Source organism: Gossypium hirsutum, chromosome A08 (genome assembly GCF_007990345.1).
Source record: "Gossypium hirsutum isolate 1008001.06 chromosome A08, Gossypium_hirsutum_v2.1, whole genome shotgun sequence".
NCBI lineage: Eukaryota > Viridiplantae > Streptophyta > Magnoliopsida > Malvales > Malvaceae > Gossypium > Gossypium hirsutum.
In genome coordinates this window covers 87,109,997-87,131,272 of record NC_053431.1, presented here as the reverse complement: position 1 = coordinate 87,131,272, position 21,276 = coordinate 87,109,997, and the positions used below count along the sequence as shown (strand labels likewise).

Here is a 21,276-nt window from a genome sequence, read left to right as displayed (position 1 = left end):
ACTAAATCCGGGTTAAGTCCCGAAGGCATTCGTGCGAGTTATTAAATCCGGGTTAAGTCCCGAAGGCATTTGTGCGAGTTGTTAAAACCGGGCTATGTCCCGAAGGCATTTGAACGAGGAGCTATATCCGGTTAAATCCCGAAGGTACGTGATTTGGTAATGAATGAGCTTGCTGTAAAATTCCAGCGAATACTCGAAAAACATCCCAATATGGGGATATGTTACGGATGTGTTGAATTTAATCGAGCCCTTACAAATAAATGTTCGCTCAGTTGATAAACGAGCTACCGGCCTTCGGCTAAGTTAGTCTATTGTGTATGTACATAAGGGTTGTGAATGTTGTGAAGCAAGTTTGATATCGGTAAATTGCGTATTATGAAATATTCCATTTAGCTAAATGTGTGTTATTCTTTGTTTATGCTGGAATTTCTTGCTCAAAACTTACTAAGCATAAATTGCTTACTTCGTTCCATTGCTCCTCTGTTTTATAGATTTTTTTGGGTTCTCCAGCTATCGGACTCGGGATCTTGACGTCGAAGTCGCCCACACTATCAAAGGCTCTTATGGGTACTCTTTTGGTTGAATTTTGATATGGCATGTATAGGACGACCCATTGTTGTTTTTCGAGTACTTTATGTGATGTATAAGTTTTGGATAGCCATGTGAAAATGGCTTATATGTGTTTAAGTATAATGTTATAATCATTTAGTGTGGATATGCTTGACAAGGATTGGCCACGGGGATGGTTAATCACTTTCATAAATTGTGCTATGTATGCAAAAAGGGCTAGTTGAACCATGAAATAGGTAAAGCCTACCTTAAAGGTAGATGCTGACAGCAGCAGTGACGTAGATTTGGAAAATCACTAAAAATAGTAGGAATGGAATTAAATAGTGAATTAATTATGTAAACAAACCTTGAAGAATCTACTTTCATAGGAAAGTAACGAAACAATCATATGGACAGTACAGTAAGAGATATTCGGGTTCTTGTGGAACAGGGCCAGAACAGTTTCTGGATTCCCTGTTCCGCCTTTGGAAATTCACTATAAATTGACCAGAGATAATTAGGGGTCATACCATATATGTATGGATTCCTCTCTGAGTCTAGTTTCCATAGAAACAAACGGCATCAGTATTGAAGCTCTGTGCAGAGAGATATCCAAGTCGTAATGGGAAAAGGTCAGTGTAGTCGACCCCTGTAACATGGGAGACTTTGACTAATAAACTGTACTAATTGGCCCGACCAAAAATTCTAGAAAAAAATACATAGGTGGGGAAATGAGTCTAGTTTCAGGGAAAAATCACAAAACTGATTTTCAAGTTGTGAAACTCAAGATATGATTTTTGAAGCGACTAGTACTCAGACTGGGCAGTGTCTGGAAAAATTTTTCAAAGTTTGTTAACATCTCGTGTCCGACTCCGGTGTCGGTCTCGGGTTCGGGGTGTTACATTTTATTGGTATCAGAGCTACGGTTTAGTCGATTCTAGGACTACCGTAATGTTTTGGGTCTAGCTATACATGCCATTTTATGTGATTACTTGATAGTGTGGTGATTTCTGACAATTGTAAATGTGTTTATTTATAGTAATGGATCCCGATCGTGACCGAGAGGTAGCTGATGATCTTGAGAGTGTAGCGCCTGCTCCCGCACAAGGGACAGTGCCGGCAGACTCTCAACCTAATGCTAGTAATCCGAATGATGAAGCTAGACAAGCATTCTATAGCGTGATGAATGATTGGTTTAACCAATACATTCGAACTAATATGGCTGTTCCACAACCTCCATTCCCGACAAATACTACCCCCGCACCTACAATACCACCGGTAACGGACCAAATAAGGTCAAATAAGCCCCCAGTTGACAGAATCCGAAAACATGGGGCTACTGAATTTAAGGCTATGGATAGCGATGATGCTGAGCAAGCTGAATTTTGGCTGGACAACACTATCCGGGTACTCGATGAGCTATCTTATACACCCGATGAATACCTAAAGTGTGCTATCTCCTTGCTACGTGATTCTGCCTACTATTGGTGGAGTACTCTGACTTCTATTGTGCCCCGAGAGCAAGTAACTTGGGAGTTTTTCCAAACTGAGTTTCGGAAAAAGTATATCAGTCAGAGATTTGTTGATCAAAAACGGAAGGAATTTCTTGAGCTTAAGCAAGGCTCCATGTCGGTTATTGATTACGAGCGAAAATTTGTTAGACTTAGCAAATACGCTCGGGAATGTGTTTCGTCCGAAGCTATTATGTGTAAACGCTTCGAGGATGGGCTGAATGAAGATATAAAAATGTTCGTTGGCGTTCTTGAAATACGAGAGTTCGTGGTACTTGTTGAACGAGCTTGTAAAGCCGAAGAGCTTAGAAAAGAAAAGCAAAGAGTTGATGAGGGAACTGGAGAGTTTCGTAAAAGATCCTCGGGAAGGTCTCTTCAACAGACATCGAAGAGATTTCGAGATGATGCGGGCCAGTTTAGAGGCACTTCGGGCCTTTTTGGACGAGATCGTGATCGACCCCCTGTGGGTACACGAGGCACTTCGGTCGCCAGTGTTGGGAATGAACGTCGAGACAGGACGAAATGCCGATATTGCGGTAAATGGCATTCGGGGAGTTGTAGATTTCCTGACCGCTCCTGTTACAAATGCGGATCAGTTGACCACTTCATTAAAGATTGCCCGAGGTTGTCGGGACAGAATGCAAATCAGAGTGGGAGACCGGGTGCTACCACTGCTCGAGGTAGACCATCTGGAAATATGGGCAATGCTAGTGGTGGTCAGAGAGGATCTAGAGATGATATAACCAGATCCGAAGCCCGTGCGCCTGCTAGAGCTTATGCTATACGTGCCCGCGAGGATGCTTCTTCGCCTGATGTTATTACCGGTACATTCACCCTCTTTGATACTAATGTAATTGCTTTGATTGACCCCGGTTCTACTCATTCTTACATATGTGAAACCTTAGCATCCAGTAAGACTTTACCTATTGAGTCTACTGAGTTCGTAATTCGGGTGTCAAATCCCTTGGGTCGTTACGAGCTTGTCATTGATTATCACCCGGGAAAGGCTAACGTGGTTGCGGACGCCTTAAGCCGGAAGTCATTGTTTGCTTTACGAGCGATGAACGTGCATTTGTCTGTTCTACCAGACAGTGTGTTAGTAGCTGAATTAAAAGCTAAACCATTATTGACTCACCAAATTCGTGAAGCTCAGAAAGTCAATGATGAATTGGTTGCAAAACGGGCTAAGTGTTTTCCGAACGAGGAATCGGAGTTTCAAATTGATGATGATGATTGTTTGAGGTTCAGAAATCGTTTGTGTGTTCCAAGGAATTCGGAACTCATTTCGATGATTCTGAACGAAGCCCATTGTAGCCGAATGTCAATTCACCCGGGGAGTACGAAAATGTACAACGATTTGAAACGTCAATTTTGGTGGCATGGTATGAAACGGGACATCTCCGACTTTGTCTCGAGATGTTTGATATGTCAACAAGTGAAAGCGGAACATCAAGTGCCTTCAGGATTACTCCAGCCGATCATGATACCCGAGTGGAAATGGGATCGAGTCACAATGGACTTTGTGTCCGGACTGCCCTTGTCAGCAAGTAAGAAGGATGCGATATGGGTTGTTGTTGATAGACTGACTAAGTCGGCTCATTTCATCCCCGTACGTACGGATTTTTCATTGGATAAACTAGCTGAATTGTACGTTTATCAAATTGTGAGATTACACGGGGTACCTGTTTCTATCGTGTCGGATAGAGATCCGAGATTCACCTCACGATTTTGGAAGAAATTGCAAGAAGCTCTGGGTACCAAGCTGCATTTTAGCACTGCTTTTCACCCCCAAACCGATGGTCAATCCGAGCGGATAATTCAGATACTTGAGGATATGTTGAGATGTTGCATCCTCGAGTTCAGTAGTTCATGGGAACGGTATTTACCTTTGATTGAATTCGCTTACAACAATAGTTTTCAATCAAGTATTAAGATGGCACCTTACGAGGCTTTGTACGGTCGTAAATGCCGTACACCATTGTTTTGGACCGAGCTCGGTGAAAGTAAAATTTTCGGAGTTGATTTGATTAAAGATGCTGAACAGAAAGTAAAGGTAATCCGTGAAAGTCTAAAGGTAGCCACGGATCGTCAGAAGTCGTACGCAGATTTGAAACGAAAAGACATCGAGTATCAAGTGGGAGACAAAGTGTTCCTTAAGGTTTCACCTTGGAAAAAGATACTCAGGTTCGGCCGTAAGGGCAAGTTGAGCCCAAGATTCATTGGGCCGTACGAAATCTCTGAACGAGTTGGTCCGGTTGCGTATAGATTGATTTTGCCCCCGGAGCTTGAAAAGATTCATGACGTCTTTCATGTTTCGATGCTTCGACGCTATCGATCTGATCCATCGCACATAATTAGCCCATCAGAGGTTGAAATTCAAGTCGACATGAGCTATGAAGAAGAACTGATGCGTATCCTAGCTCGTGAAGTGAAGGAGTTGCGAAACAAAAGAGTTCCGCTAGTAAAGGTGTTATGGCTCAAACACGGGATCGAGGAAGCTACTTGGGAGACCGAGAGCTCGATGAAAGAACGATACCCAAACCTATTTACCGGTAAGATTTTCGGGGACGAAAATTTCTTAAGTGGGGGAGAGTTGTGACAGCCCAAAGTTGACCCTAGTCGGGAAGTGGTTTCGGGACCGCTAAACCGAGTCACCAAAATGTTTGAATGTGATACTTATTGTCTAGAATATGTAATTATGAATGTGTGAAAATTTCAAGCTTCAATTTGGTTGATTTCATGTGAATTTAGTTAATAGGACTTATGTGAGAAAATTTTAAAATGTGATAGGTCAATGTGTGAGGACCTATTAGTGCATGTGGACAAAGGGGGGACTTTCATGTCAAATTTCCCTCCCTAATGAGTAGTGGCCGGCCATGACAAGGAATGATGGGCAAAACATGTCATGAAACATGTTTTGTTAATGGAAGAATAAAATAAGGAGTATGGGTAATAAAGAAATGGAAACAAAAGAAAAAAATGTGTGGTTGCCCCCCCATTGCCGTGAGCTAAAGAGAAGAAAGGAGAAAAATTTGTGTTCATCCTTTCTCACCTTCATTTAGCCTAAATTAGAAAGAAAAACAAAGAAAAAAATTTCTCATCCTTTGGTTCATCCTTGGCCAAAAATTTTAAGGAGGAAAGAAGAAGAAAGGTGAAGAGATTCGGCCATGCATGTAGCTAGGCTAAGGTATGTTTGATGATGTTCCATGAGATGCATGCATGTTTTAGTTGTTAGCTTGAGTTCTACCTAGCCCATGGTCTAAATCTTGCTATGTGATGGAAATGGCACTTGACCATGGATGCATCATTCTTGGTTGATGTTTGATGTTGTGGTGATGAGGCATGAGGATGAGTTAAGATTCGGCCTAGGTGGAGGTTGTGTTAATGCCATTGCATGCAAAATATGAAGCTTGTTAATGATGCATGTGATGATGGCTTGATGATTCTTGAACCTCCTTTTTAGCATTTTGTGTGAGCACATATGTGCATTGGTTGCTAAATGGAGAAGAATCGGCTAGCAAGATGTGTGCTAAGGCCGAATGTAACTTTGCATGTTAATGAGCAATGCACGTGTTAAATTGATGAAAAGGGGGAGGATGCTTTACTAGTGTGTATTAAGTGTTGAAATCGACCTCGAAAATAGACATGCATATTCGGCCAAGGGGAAAGAAATTAGCTAATATGTTGTGTTGATGCATGATTTTTGCATGTATGAGACTTTAATGTCTAATGTATAAATACGGGGTAAGTGCCTTGTGTTCATCTTTTTGATGCCTAAATGATGAAATCAATTTATTTGTTTGATTAAGCTCAAGAGCAAAGGGGAAATAAATCCGATAAAGGGAAGGAAAAAGTGGTTGAATAGCTAGCGGAATCGTTCGACAACACCCGAGGTAAGTTCTTGAGTAAGAGAGCTTAAATTACAATGTGATTACATCATGCTCTATGTGTGGCTATTGAGCCGAATGTGCAAGGACGATATGTGCCTTGTGTTTGAGTTTCGCAAATGAAAATGAAATATGAATGTGCATGATTAATTGAATGCTGTCCGGGCTAAGTCCCGAAGGCTTTGTGCTAAGTGAATATATCCGGACTAAGATCCGAAGGCCTTTGTGCGAGATACTAAATCCGGGTTAAGTCCCGAAGGCATTCGTGCGAGTTATTAAATCCGGGTTAAGTCCCGAAGGCATTTGTGCGAGTTGTTAAAACCGGGCTATGTCCCGAAGGCATTTGAACGAGGAGCTATATCCGGTTAAATCCCGAAGGTACGTGATTTGGTAATGAATGAGCTTGCTGTAAAATTCCAGCGAATACTCGAAAAACATCCCAATATGGGGATATGTTACGTATGTGTTGAATTTAATCGAGCCCTTACAAATAAATGTTCGCTCAGTTGATAAACGAGCTACCGGCCTTCGGCTAAGTTAGTCTATTGTGTATGTACATAAGGGTTGTGAATGTTGTGAAGCAAGTTTGATATCGGTAAATTGCGTATTATGAAATATTCCATTTAGCTAAATGTGTGTTATTCTTTGTTTATGCTGGAATTTCTTGCTCAAAACTTACTAAGCATAAATTGCTTACTTCGTTCCATTGCTCCTCTGTTTTATAGATTTTTTTTGGGTTCTCCAGCTATCGGACTCGGGATCTTGACGTCGAAGTCGCCCACACTATCAAAGGCTCTTATGGGTACTCTTTTGGTTGAATTTTGATATGGCATGTATAGGACGACCCATTGTTGTTTTTCGAGTACTTTATGTGATGTATAAGTTTTGGATAGCCATGTGAAAATGGCTTATATGTGTTTAAGTATAATGTTATAATCATTTAGTGTGGATATGCTTGACAAGGATTGGCCACGGGGATGGTTAATCACTTTCATAAATTGTGCTATGTATGCAAAAAGGGCTAGTTGAACCATGAAATAGGTAAAGCCTACCTTAAAGGTAGATGCTGACAGCAGCAGTGACGTAGATTTGGAAAATCACTAAAAATAGTAGGAATGGAATTAAATAGTGAATTAATTATGTAAACAAACCTTGAAGAATCTACTTTCATAGGAAAGTAACGAAACAATCATATGGACAGTACAGTAAGAGATATTCGGGTTCTTGTGGAACAGGGCCAGAACAGTTTCTGGATTCCCTGTTCCGCCTTTGGAAATTCACTATAAATTGACCAGAGATAATTAGGGGTCATACCATATATGTATGGATTCCACTCTGAGTCTAGTTTCCATAGAAACAAACGGCATCAGTATTGAAGCTCTGTGCAGAGAGATATCCAAGTCGTAATGGGAAAAGGTCAGTGTAGTCGACCCCTGTAACATGGGAGACTTTGACTAATAAACTGTACTAATTGGCCCGACCAAAAATTCTAGAAAAAATACATATGTGGGGACATGAGTCTAGTTTCAGGGAAAAATCACAAAACTTATTTTCGAGTTGTGAAACTCAAGATATGATTTTTGAAGCGACTAGTACTCAGACTGGGCAGTGTCTGGAAAAATTTTTCAAAGTTTGTTAACATCTCGTGTCCGACTCCGGTGTCGGTCTCGGGTTCGGGGTGTTACATCAAGTTTTGGTGATGATTTTAATTTTGTTAAGTAGTTGATGAGTATGTTATTTACTTATAAGGTAATTAGGTGGTATGCCATGAAATAGCTATGGATAGATGATGCTTATGTCTATGTCATACTTGCAATGATTTGGTAGATTTAGTGCATAAGTTATAAGCTAGATATGAAGCCAATTGTGATATGATTTGAATGGTTATATGAGTGCATGTTTGAATTGTTGATTGATGGTTAGACACTTAGGTACTGAATTGGTTTAACATGGAAGCTGGTCATGTAAATTAGTTTATAACTGTGGATAAATGTGAAATGATTAGTATGTGATTATGTTGGATATGAATAGGTATGTTCTTAGTTGATGATTTTTATGTCTATAATTGTATCTAAGAGGTACCATTTGAGTTTAGGTTATTTTGGAATGAAATAAACATTTTAAAGATAGAAATTTACCATTTTTGACCTTAAGTATCAATATTTTGGCAGTTGGTATCGAAACTTGACCATATGAACAATTTTGAAACAAACATAACTTCAAAATGGTATCGATATTTATAAGAGTATGATACTTTTCATTAAATATCAATACCCTTGTTTTACTTAACAAAAATAATCGTAATTTGGTATCGATATTTAATAAAGTATCGATACAGTATCAATACCCATCTATTAATTATCGATACCAACTTTAATATTTTGAAATTTTACAATTCAATCCTAGTTCATGCCTGAATTTCACAATTAAACCCTTGTAGACTTCAATTTATTACATTGCAATGTATGTGAATGGTACTTATATAAATTGCATTTTTTTCGTATTTCCTTGTAGCATCCAATTATTCGAGTTCGGCGAGTAGACCAAGTAAGGGGTGTTACATTACAATTCTTTGACAACACGTGACTAACAATATACCAATTTTAGCCATCGTAGGGATGCTATAATCTTCCCTATGCATAACTGACTCCAAAACTTAATTTTTCTTTGGATGTCAACGAAGACCTTAAAATTGTATTTTTAAAGGGATTTTAATTTTCTTTTTATAAAACGTGATTTTGTAGGTGATTGATCACACTTAACCAAAAATGGTCAATGTTGATTCTTATTTTAATTTAAAACCCTTGTGTTTTTCTAATAGAAAATTTCGATATTTTGAAAAAAGCCTAAAACTATTTTTTTTAATTTAAAGCGGAAAATGATTGATACAGTCTATGTGGATCTTAATGGTGTTAGTACTCTAAGGCTTCCTTTGGATGGGCAGTGGCTCTGGTGTGGTGAAATTTTTTACCTCACAGTTACAGTAACTAATTCCATCGCCACCGTTGTTTTTAACCTTATCAGAAGTATGCACACCGTTCATCCAAACTAAGCATAAGTATGATTATGACTTAACTTTTTCCAACTCATCTTTTCTTATATAAAAAATAATATCTTTATGTAATACTAAATATTTTCAATAATAATTTTAAAATATAAAGAAATATTTTAATTCTAGTTTTATTTTAAATCATTTTAATTATAATTTTTAATAACCTAATTTTTTTAATTAACATATATTAAATGAACAAATTGCGTGCATGAGTAACAAACTAATTATATACATTTTAGAGGGCAATTTACTAAAAAAAGCCCTTTTATTTCGTTATTTACCGAAATGGTCTGACTTTTTTATTATTTATAGCAAAGGACCATTTTCCCCGAAAACGCGTCCACGTCAGCGCGAAGTTAGGGTACGTGTCAGCAAAACACTTCCCCAAGGAAGCGGTTTGCCCTGTTTTTCTAGTTTTAGGGTTTTTGATCATTTTAGGGTTAGGGTTAAGGTTTAGTGGTTTAGGATTTTTAAGGTTTAAGGTTTTATTGTTTTTTAAGGAAAAAATTAATTTAATTAGAGTTAAGGGTTAATTAATTAAATTAACTATGAAATTAAAAAAATTAATTAAATTAGGGTTTAAGGTTTTTTAGGGTTAGGGTTTTTAATTAAAATATTTTTCCCTTAAAAAATACTAAAACCCTAAACTACTAAAACCTAATCCTAAAACAATCAAAAACCCTAACCTTAAAAAATCCTAAACCCTAATTTAATTGATTTTTTTAATTTCATAGTTAATTTAATTAATTAACCTTCAACTCTAATTAAATTAATTTTTCCCTTAAAAAATACTAAAATCCTAAACCTTAAAAACCCTAAACCATTAAACCCTAACCCTAACCTTAAAATAATCAAAAACCCTAATCCTAAAAAAACGGGGCAAAACGCTTCCTTGGGGGAGCGTTTTGCTGACACGTACCCTAACTTCGCGCTGACGTGGATGCACTTTCAGGGAAAATGGTCCTTTCCTGTAAATAATGAAAAAGTCAGACCATTTTGATAAATAACGAAATAAAAGGACTTTTTTTAGTAAATTGCCCCATTTTAGACATCTTCTTTTTAGAATTTATGGATTTTCAAAAAATTTCAATTTTAAGTGCATAACGTCCCAATCGATTGTCCGTACAATTATAGTGGTATATGAAAGAAAGCCCAAAACTAAAAGTTAATGTAACGTTCTAATTGGATTTAAATGAATTATTTGTATTTATATAGAGATGATATATTTAAATATCAATTGTATTGGTGGATCCCACTAAATTAAGTATAGTTGGAGCACTCAAATTACACTTTCTAGTTTTTAAGAGAGAAGAGAATTGGAGTAATTACGCAGATAATTATACCTAAATTCATTTTTAAAAAATATTTTTATACAAGTTATAAAAATTATATTATAAGTGTAACACCCCTCACCTGTATCCGACGCTAGGATAGGGTTCGCGGTGCTACCTGCCTTAAACTCAACGAACTGAATAAAACTGGACCATGAAATCTCAAACAATTTAAAAACTTCTCTTTTCACAAGCAATCTGTCTCGTATACGGGCTTATGAGGCCCAAAACATAGATCCGGGGTGATTCAGAACCCAACCGAGACCTCATGAAAAACTTAAAAAATTTCATGCATCAAGGCTCCACACGCCTATGTGGGTATAGAACACACGACCGTGTACTAGGGACATGCCCATGTCCCTAACCCGTCTCTGAAAACCTAGGCATTCTGTCAAAACCAGACGGCCCAAGAACGCGCCCGTGTTCTATAACCGTGTCCTTCCCACGGTCAAGACACATGGTCTTGTCTCTTGTCCGTGTACTACTAGCATGCATACTGACTTTATGACATGGCCCGGGTACACGTTCGTGTGGCCTGCCCGTGCACTAAAATGACTTTAAAGTTTTAAGTGCAGGGGATGCACGACCATAACACACACCCATGGGCGTGAGACGTGTGTCACACACGGCCTAGACACACAGGCGTGTGTCTTACCCGTGTGGACAAACTAGGCTATTTCCCAAGCCATTTTGTCACCCATTTTTCACAACCTACACAAGATCATGTCAATATACAAATTTCATCACAATGGACACCAATTCATCCATAGAAAGAACATTATATGCATTCATCAAAATGAATAATAACCATTATTCCAGGCTTGATACAAAGTGAAGGGCCTTTGACTTAAGCCAAAAATACATGAATAATTTTCTTAATACAACATCCTAGTCCAGCCCTATACATGCCACCTTCAATAATATAAATCAAACTATATCGAGTGCTGCGACTGATAGTGTGATCGATATCTTTGACTTTATGGGATCCTTAAGCTAGCCTGGCGATACTGAAATAAGAGGGAAAGGAAAGGGGGTAAGCATAAAGCTTAGTAAGTTGCATATAAATAAATATACAACAACAATCTCACCATTTACTATCATGCTTATAGCTCAAAGGTAACCATAACTTAACTTACTCATTATCATCTACTCGAGACTCATTTTCTAAATTAAGCTCGTTACTCATGCTTATCATATAGGTACCTGTAACACTCACAACATGATCCTCCTTTCTTTATCAAATTGAACTATAACTTTCACCATTGAACCGTTTGGAATACTATTGGATATTCTATGAACCTTCAACATGGAATATATTGCCGATGCCATGTCCCAGACATGGTCTTAGACTAGCTCTCATATATGCATGTTGATTCATGTCTTAGACATGTCTTACACTAGAACAACTCTTAGCCGATGTGTATCCCTGACACGTCTTACACTGGCTATCTCTGTTGAGACCGATGCATGTCCCAGACATGTCTTACTTTGGCACTCATCTCTGTACCGATGCCATGTCCTAGACATGGTCTTACACTGGCTCTCATTTATGCGTGCTGATGCATGTCCCAGACATGTCTTACACTAGACAACTCTTAGTCAATGCGTGTCCCAGACACATCTTACACTGGCGCACAAATCACCCAATATCTTGGCACGAATATCCAGTTCATATCCTAAGGTTTCAACAGGATATTTCTACTATCTTAAATCTTACAAGGCATTCTCAATTTATAACTTAACAACTCGTACAATATCAATTTAATGACAATATGAATACAAGTATTAACAGTGTAGTTGTATTATTTACATACAACTTACCTCGGACTGCAAAAAGTGCTTGACTAGACGGCTTAATCGGATTGCTTAGCTTTGCCTTGATCTAGGCTCAGTCTTGGCAAATCTTAATCTATATTAACAATATACATCCTTTTAGTCACTAAACATAGTTAAGCATTCATAAATTCATAACTTTGGTAAAATGACCATTTTGCGCCTAGGCCTTGGCAAAATGACCATTTTACCCCTATGCCCGAAAATCAATTTTTATCGAATTTCTTCATATTTCAAGCCTAGCTAAACTCTTTTTACTACTATAGAAATCCCAAATTCTCACTATTTCACCCACTAACCACCTATTTTACAACTTATGCAAAATAGTCCATTTAGGTGTTTTCATGCTAAAACCATTCACAAAAGTTGTTTATAACACAACTAGGACTCATATTCTTCCATAAAAACTCAGCATATATCACAAATACATACATGGAAAAATCCTAAACTCTTGACTATTTTGTAAGATATCACCCTCATTTGAAAGCTCATGCTTCAAGGGTCTCAAAAATATAAAAATCTTGAAGAAAACTCATTAAAATCACTTACTTATGAGTGCCTTAAGTTGTTGCAGATTTTTGAGCTTTCAAACCTCTTTTTTGGCTGATATTTTCGATGGTAGAGAAGAAGATGAGAAGGTGATATCATTTTTTTTCTTATTTTATTTCTATTTTAGTCAAATTAGCCACCAAACCCAACCAAACTTGGACTTTTTGACCAATTTGTCTCCCATGGCCGGTCAAGCACTTTAAAAAGGGTCTAATTGCCCTTTAAATACTCCAAATTTTGATTCTCTAGCTATTTAACACATTTGGGGTACTAGAATGCAACTTTTGCCTTTTATGCGATTTAGTTTTTTATCGCAATCAGGCCTGAAAACATTAAAATTAACTCACCAAATTTTTCATGCACTAATATAATCGTACCATAACCTCATAAAAAAATAACTTTTCTATCTTCAAATTTGTGGTCCCGAGACCACTGTTCCGACTAGGCCCTAAATCGGGTTGTTACAATAAGCATGAACATAAATGAGTGTTTAAGATGACCATGGAAAAAAATTATATATAAATCCTAAAAATATATATTATAAAAATAATGTGTATTTATAAAGTTATAACAAAAAAATATATTATTTAAGTCCTAATTTTTTTTAAAATTATGAGAAAATAAGTTTATAACATGTTATAAAAGTGTTATAATGTATTTATTTATAAAAAGTTATGGTTAAGAAGTATGGACATAACTTATTTATGTGTTTATGATATATATTATAAAAATGATATACTTATTCATGAAAAAAATTATAAGTTTTTTTTATCATAACTTATTTAAAAGTAATAATTGTCTAAAATTATGATATAAATTATATTATTTATAAGATGTGTTATGAAAGTTTTGGATAATTTATAAAAGGTTATATATTATATATATTATATTATTTTTTATATAACCTAGTATGATATAAGTCTTTCTCCAAATTAAGTTTATATAAGTTTTTATAATTAAAACTACATACTATTTGGATTGTAAACCTAAATATTATAAGGTTGATGCTAATTATGTAAATATATCATTTGAGAGAATAGTACTAGACACAAGAATAATAGGCAGCTTGCGAGAACTCTTTAATCTAAAACATTAAGGCTTTGAAATGTGGTTGAGAAGACATTTGTTGTTCTAAAAAAAATATTTCTCATATTAACAACATAACCTTAGTATAACATAAAACAAACTGGATCTATTAGCATGTTGCATATTTCATAACTTTAATTATAAGTGAAATTGAGATGATCCATACTTCGAAAAATACATGAAGGAGATCTTGATAATTTTAATTATGCATATTCAAATTCAGATGATGATGATGAGCTCGGTCAAAGACAAAGGGCATATGTTAAATATATTAAAGAGGGAATAGCTCAACAAATATGAACTAAACCAATTAGATAAATTTGAATATGATGCTTATTTTTCTTGTTTTTTTTAGTAATCGTATCGTTAATTACCTTTTTAGACTACCACAATAAATATAATTATTTGATTTTAATTTTTGTTACTTGTTTAGAAATTATTTGTATCATAGTAATATTTTTATAGTACCATTAAAAATAATTTTATAATAATTAGTATTTTTTAAAAATAAAAATTATGTAACTATGTAATTAGATTGTACAACTAAATATGATATAACAAATTACGATGAAATTACAATCTGTTAACTAAATACGTCAAGAAAATTACAAATTTTTATAATTACTACTCTAATAATTAGATTTTCAAATTGCATGGCCACCTAAATAAAAACTTCCGTACGAATGTTGCAAGTGGGATTCTTATTTTAAGAAAGCCATAACCGAATCTCTAAATTAAACAATCAATTTGAGGAAATGAAGCATTAAACAATCAAAATCCAATTCAGCTGTCCAATGTCTATCCACTTACAGTAAAACAAACTCGTATCCTAAATATTTCCACAATAATGTTGTTCCTTCTCTAATTCAGGGGCTTACTTTCTGCAGTAAATGCCTTGATTTTGACTTCGCAAATCTACTCACAAGAAAAATGTAGTAAACTAATTATGAACAATTTCAAATTTGAAAGCATAACCCCAAACACCCTCAATTAGCTGCTAATGGCAATCTTTGGCTTGTGTAAACAGGAAGCCGATGGAAGTGATTTTCTCCTTAATCATTTCAATGATTTGAGAAACAGAAGGTCTAACAGTGAGAGACTGGTGTAGGCAAAGTGCAGCAATTGAAAGCAAACACCTGGCTTCTTCCAAGTCAAACTCTCCAGCCAGACGTGGATCCACCAATTGTGCCCCTTTCTCCTCCGCCCCATGCTCACTTAAGTCCCTTAAATTGGGTGCCACAATTGAAGTCAACAGTTGTCCCTTTTCTGGACAAAAGGCCTTCATTCCAGCACGAGTTCCAAGATAATAACACCCAAGCCGTAAACATCGTTCTTTTTGGAGGCCAATCCAGTTCTCCAGTAATGAGGGTCAGTGTAACCTGGTGACCCAACCATTACTTGCTTCGTCCTGGAACAAGATGGCGGCACCACCGTTGAAGAAAACCCCATCTTCGCTGACCCGAAGTCGCACAGCTTGCAATTAAAATACTGGTCTAGCAAGACATTAGATGGCTTGATGTCCCCATGAACTATATGGAGGGTGCACTTTTCGTGAAGGTATTCGATTGCTTGAGCAAGTTGGAAAGCTATGGAAGTGCGGGTTTTCCATGAAAGCACTTCCTTTTCCCTTTCGTGTAGTTTCTCTTGTAAGTTCCCGTTAGGAGCGTACTCAAATACCATGAAGTTTCAGTTAGTAACACTACTCATTTCAATAATAGTAACTTCTTTTTTTCTTTTGAAAGAGTAAAGCAGTAGACTCATGTAACGTACCAAGATCATCGCAGTAACCAAGAAGCTTAACGATATTATCATGATGAAGTCGGAGTAAACTGTCCAGTTCCTGTTTGAACACTTGGTTTAGTAGATCACTAGCGGCATGGATCTTAACTGCTCCATGGCTAGAACCAGACAAGTTAGCCAAGTAAACATTGCTAAACCCACCCTGACCAATCACACGGGAGAAATCCTTAGTGGCAGCTTTAATCTCTTCCCATCTGAATTTCCTGACAAACCCTTCACCTTCGACGCCAAGATCGTTTCCCTTGATTTGATCAGGTTGAACGGTTGACGTCGATTTACGGCGTTCGAGTTTCCTGAGTCTGTAGCATCTGAATAACAACCCCATTGCAAACGACAAGGCAAGAAGCAAGACGAGAAACAGTGATGAGAAAAGCAATTCGAGGGTGAACGTGCGGTTGGGTTGTTTTTATAGGGGGTGTCGGCGGATCACTGTAAGTATGGGAAACAGGGGAAGGTAAGGAGAGGGAAGCGACGCAGAAAATGAGCATTGGGTTTGGTAGCACTAAAGAATAAGAAAATGGATGGGATGGACCTAATAAAGCGAGTACCAGCAGACAAATTTTGAAACACATGAAACAGATTTTGCTTCAAACATTAGATATGTCAGTAGTCAAAGGGCTCAAAGATGTAGCCATGGGAACGCACATAACTCGACAAAGCCCCGTAGGAAAGCAACAGAGGTGCCTCTCCTTTTAGCCTAATAACTTTTAAACCATTTCAATTTTGACCAACTGGCTATTCTAAATTTTCAATTTTTTAATAAAAAATTTGAAGGTCGACACTTAGACTTTCTTATGATTTCTTTCATTTAGTAAAATTTAAAAACAAATTGACCAATTTAATTTGTTTTTGGTATTTATAAGGTAAGTTTTACTATATATGTTTGGGATTTGTGATTGCTCTTTGGCCCTTCCTAACAATGTTGTCTCCAACATTCAAATTTAAATTTCTCATTAGAAATACAATATACATTGAATAGATATATACTTCATATTCATATCACAATAATATAAAACTAATATCATGTATTTTTTAAAATACTTTAAAGTTTATATTGTAATATGTATATTTTTATTTTGTAACACCCATAAAATTATTATACTTTAAAGGCAGTAATAAATCGAGATTGTGTATAATTGATTTTTCAATAAAATAAAATAAGGAAATGAAAGTGATAAAAGAGAAGGTTAAGGAGTATCAAAGAAAGTTGAATTGAGAAGTATCTTGTCGTATACTAAATTAAAGTAAGGACTAAATCATAAAGATGTAAAAGATTTTGAGGTTCAAGTACAATTATTTGAAATATGGGGGTTGAAGCATATATATGAGAAAATTAAAGGACCAAACATGAAAATAACACAATTTGTTATGAAATGAAATTGGTGTGTAAGGACCAAATTGAATAAGTGGATATATACGAAGGACCAAATCGCAATTTTATCAAAAGTGAGTAGTGATTCAAGGGGAATTTTAAAGAATCATGAAGGGTAAATTTATCATTACCTAAATTAGATAATTATATGGTGTAATAATTAAGGATGAAAAAATGTTGAAACATGATTGGTTGAATATTTTATTATAAGATATTTATTAATATTTTATTTAATTAAAGTTAGCATAAAAAGAAAGAAAGATGAATAAAGTTTTGTTTTCTTTACAATTTAGTCATTTTCCATCAAAATCCACTATTTTCACCTAGAAATCAAAAGAATTTTCATAGCCACCAAGAGAGAAAAATGATTAGAAGGATATTGTGAACAAGATATTACTTGGATTCAAGCAAATAGAAGTTGGAGCAGAGAGAAAATCAAGCTAAAGCTTGATTCCAAGAGAACAAGAAAGAGATTGAGAAAGTACATCAAGTGATGAAGAAAAAAGAAGAGCAAATGATTTGAGCTTGGAAAAGGTAAGTACACATGAATTCTCTTGTTATTTAAGGATTAAAAAGTAGACTTGGTGAAGTTTTGTGCTAAATTAGTAAAATAAAGTGTGAAACAATTTAATATGTGAAAAAGGAAAATATGATAAAAGTTTGATGAGTGTGTTATGAGATGATGAAATATGTATAAAGTATTGTAAATGTGAAATTGTGGAAATATATCGAATTTTTATGATGACAAGGAGTAAATTGTCAAACTTGAGAAAATATGTGGATGAAATAATAGAAGTGAAATGCATAATTAATATGTGAAACAAGATATTGAGAGAAATTATGTAATTAAAGTGTAACAAGAAAGAAAATTGATTTAATATGATTAATTAGTGAATATTAAACTTTTATGACAAAAAGGGACTAAATGGAAAAGTTGTGAAAGTTTACAAGAAAATATTTGATAAGTGAAGAATGTAGTAGAGAAAGCAAAAATACATGATTATTGTAATTCAAATTACGATTGTTCTTTAAGTCGTGGAAAGATAAGGATTAAATTGAAAAAGTGAAAAATTGTACTTAAATTGTGAAATTTTATATTGATAAATAGAATGTGTAAGAAAGTTGGATGAAATGTTATATATATGAAAAGTCAAAGTGAGATTGAATTACAAAGAATAATGAATAATAGAAATAATTATTAAATTATATTTATTATGTGAATTATTTTGATGAAATGAAAGAATTATGAAAAAGAAAAATGACTAAATTGCGAAATATGCAAAAGAGGCATGTGGGAAGCTACGGTAAATTTTATTAGTGAATATGAATTTTTTATAAAATAATGAATTATGTTTCAAGTGTCAAAGAAAGTCGATAGTTTTGTTTATTGAGTTGTTACAATAAGGACTAAATTGAACTAAATTCAAAATATACAAATTCTGTTCTAAAATGTGAAAATGAAGTGATTTCTGTCTTAATTTCCCAAAGTGGACAAGATGAGAACTATTAAGTAAGCAACACTTCCATCAACCAACCACCAGATATTTAGTCCAATTTTTACAATTTAATCCCTATACTAAAAAACTAATTAAGCAACACTTGCATCAACCAATCACCATAAAATTTAGCTAATCATTATCATTTTCATACAAGCAATAATCCCACATACAAGCAAATCATACCTCTAAATAGACACAAGAAATGGGTTAGCAAAAGTTTAGGGTTTTCTTGAAGATGCTTGAGGAAAATGAAAATGGAAGCAATGGTGATGAGGAATAACATTAAAGGTCAGATTTTTATCAATGAAAATGAAATGAAAATGAACTTTATTAATGTTTAAGGATTAAAAGGAAAATACAAGCAAAGTTGGATAACTGAACTTCAAATAAGATGAGGCTACAGTGGAAACTAACTATCAACTAACATGAAAAAAAAAAGAAAAATAACTAAACCCTAACTAAAGCTTGAAAAAGACAACTAAAACCCTAAGCTAAAAAGATTAAAGAACAAAGTTAAAAGTAGTCTTAATTTTTTCTTCTCAACCAAAAGTGGCTTTTAACATCTGATTGCAACCCAACATTTTGGACCAAAATGCCCTTGGATGTCTAATTTTTTATTTGGGTTGGTGTTGGACAAAGACTACCCCTATAGTCATTTTTCTTCTCATTAGGTACCGAAATCGCAATACTTAGGCTCTGGTATAGTGATATCTCAAGGAAACTAATGTTGACAACTTGAGTTTGAATGTTGACAGTTTACTTAACATGAATGCTTACTTTAAATCCTCCAATCTAAATAAAGGTATGGAACAAATTATAAGAGGTGGTTTCATTTAAGTAGTTAAAATTATTGGAAAGGGTGAAAGAAGATAATAACAAGAGCCTTTCAACCTATTTCAAAACTAGGTTTCATTGTTACTCTTTAAGATAGTGGTGGCAAAAGGAAGAAACTTATAGAAGAAAGTGACATTAAGGCATATATAAGAGATATTTACCGATACAACTTGTAGAATCTACCCGTTAGGTAGAAATTTTGTAAAGTGATGGAAGGAGAAGTATAAAAGATTTTGGAAACAATTTATAGTAGGGATAAGATGCAAGAGTCTAAAGAAGGATCTGATTCACAAATAAAAGAATGTGAGGGATTCAAAGATTCCATTTTAAAAGCCACTAATGTAAATATGTAGGAAATAAATGCCATAAATGAATAACAAGATGGATATCATAGCTCTTCTAGTGAAAATAGTGGGAAAAAAATAGAGATATTAGAATTATGATGATGATGGTGTGATGTGATGTCTCGTGATAAGTTTTATATTTATGATTGATCGTACTTGAAAACTAACGATTATCACGATAAAGATAAGCGCACCTATCGAGCAGTAGTATAGTTTATAGCAAGACCGAAATGTCGAACCCACAGGAACTAAAAGTACTAGTATTAATTTTTTATTATTATCTAGCCTAAAAATAATGGGATTTGCTTTACCTAAACTAATTAACTAAACTAAGAATTCACAGGAAGAAAATTGGGGAAATACTTTTGGGAAAACTGATTGATTTGGACATTACCCAATGAAAAATCCACCTAGACTTCACTTGTTATTTGACTCTGAATTAGACGATTTATTCACTTGACTTGATCCGTAGAAATCCCTAATTTATATTATTATCTCTCTTGAGACTAACAACATCTAATCCTAGGTTGATTAATTGAAATCTCTTTCTAATTAAAACCCCTAGTGTTGCATTCACTCGATCTATGGATTCCCTTATTAGGTTTGACCCTAATCTGGCAGATTTATGTCACCCTATGTCTAGGGGTGCAATCAACTCTACTTAATTATGCTAGATTTACTCTTAGACAGAGACTTTTGCTCCTCTGAATAAGCATATCAATACTTGAATCAATATCCTGGAATATTAAAGCAAGAATTAAGAACACATAATTAAGAACAAATCAAATATTTATCATATAATTCAGAAAATAATAACAAGATTCGTCTTAGGTTTCATTCCCCTTAGGTATTTAGGGGATTTAGTTCATGTGTAAAGGAAAACATCTTAGAAGAATAATAACAACAAAACATAAAAAAACCCAAAAACTCTTGAAAGAAATTGAAGGGAGATCTTCAGTCTTGAAGGAGAATCCGGTTTCTGAGATGGATCAATTGGCTTTCTTCGAGTAATTCCTTGCTTCCTACTCTGTCTGTCCCTTAAGTGCCTCCTCTAGGATGTTTAAATAGGCTTTAGGATGCTTCCAAACCCTCAAAGGTGGCCTTTTTCGAATAGAACTAAACTTGGGCTCGACAGGGACACGCCCGTGTGCAAGTGCTTCAAACCATGTTAGAGTCTATTGAATAGACACGGGTGTGTGGTCTACCCGTGTAAGGAAGTCTAGGTCGTGTTAGAGTCTGCTAAAACTACATGGGCGTGTGGTCTACCCATGCAAGGAAGTCCAGACAGTGTCGATTTCTCACGTTGACCCATTTTCTCCGTTTTTGACCCGTTTCTCGCTCTTTTTACTCTTCTATGCTCAGTTAAGTATATAACATAAAATTAAAGGATTAGGAGCATCAAATTCCATAAATCTAATGATAATTAATCCAAAAATGTGCTAAGCATGGGATAAAAATATGTATAAATTACGACTTATCAAATACCCCCACACTTAAGCGTTTGTTTGTCCTAAAGCAAAATCCTCAATTCACAATTAAGAATTCATTTTTCTCAACTTATAATTCCTATCAATAATATCTCAAAATAAACCATAAGTAATTATACATTGAGAATTTAACTAGAAGAAC

At 35.2% G+C, this 21,276-nt stretch overlaps 1 protein-coding gene across 1 annotated transcript; it reads right to left on the bottom strand.

Annotated features, from left to right (window-relative positions):
* Positions 1-15,079: 15,079 nt before the first annotated feature.
* Positions 15,080-15,923, bottom strand: LOC107961408 (probable receptor-like protein kinase At4g10390). The gene is made up of 2 exons (XM_016897577.2): positions 15,569-15,923; positions 15,080-15,441 (listed from the first exon to the last, which is right to left on the bottom strand). The coding sequence occupies exons 1-2, from the start codon at positions 15,921-15,923 to the stop codon at positions 15,080-15,082; spliced, it is 717 nt and encodes a 238-aa protein (XP_016753066.2).
* Positions 15,924-21,276: the final 5,353 nt, after the last annotated feature.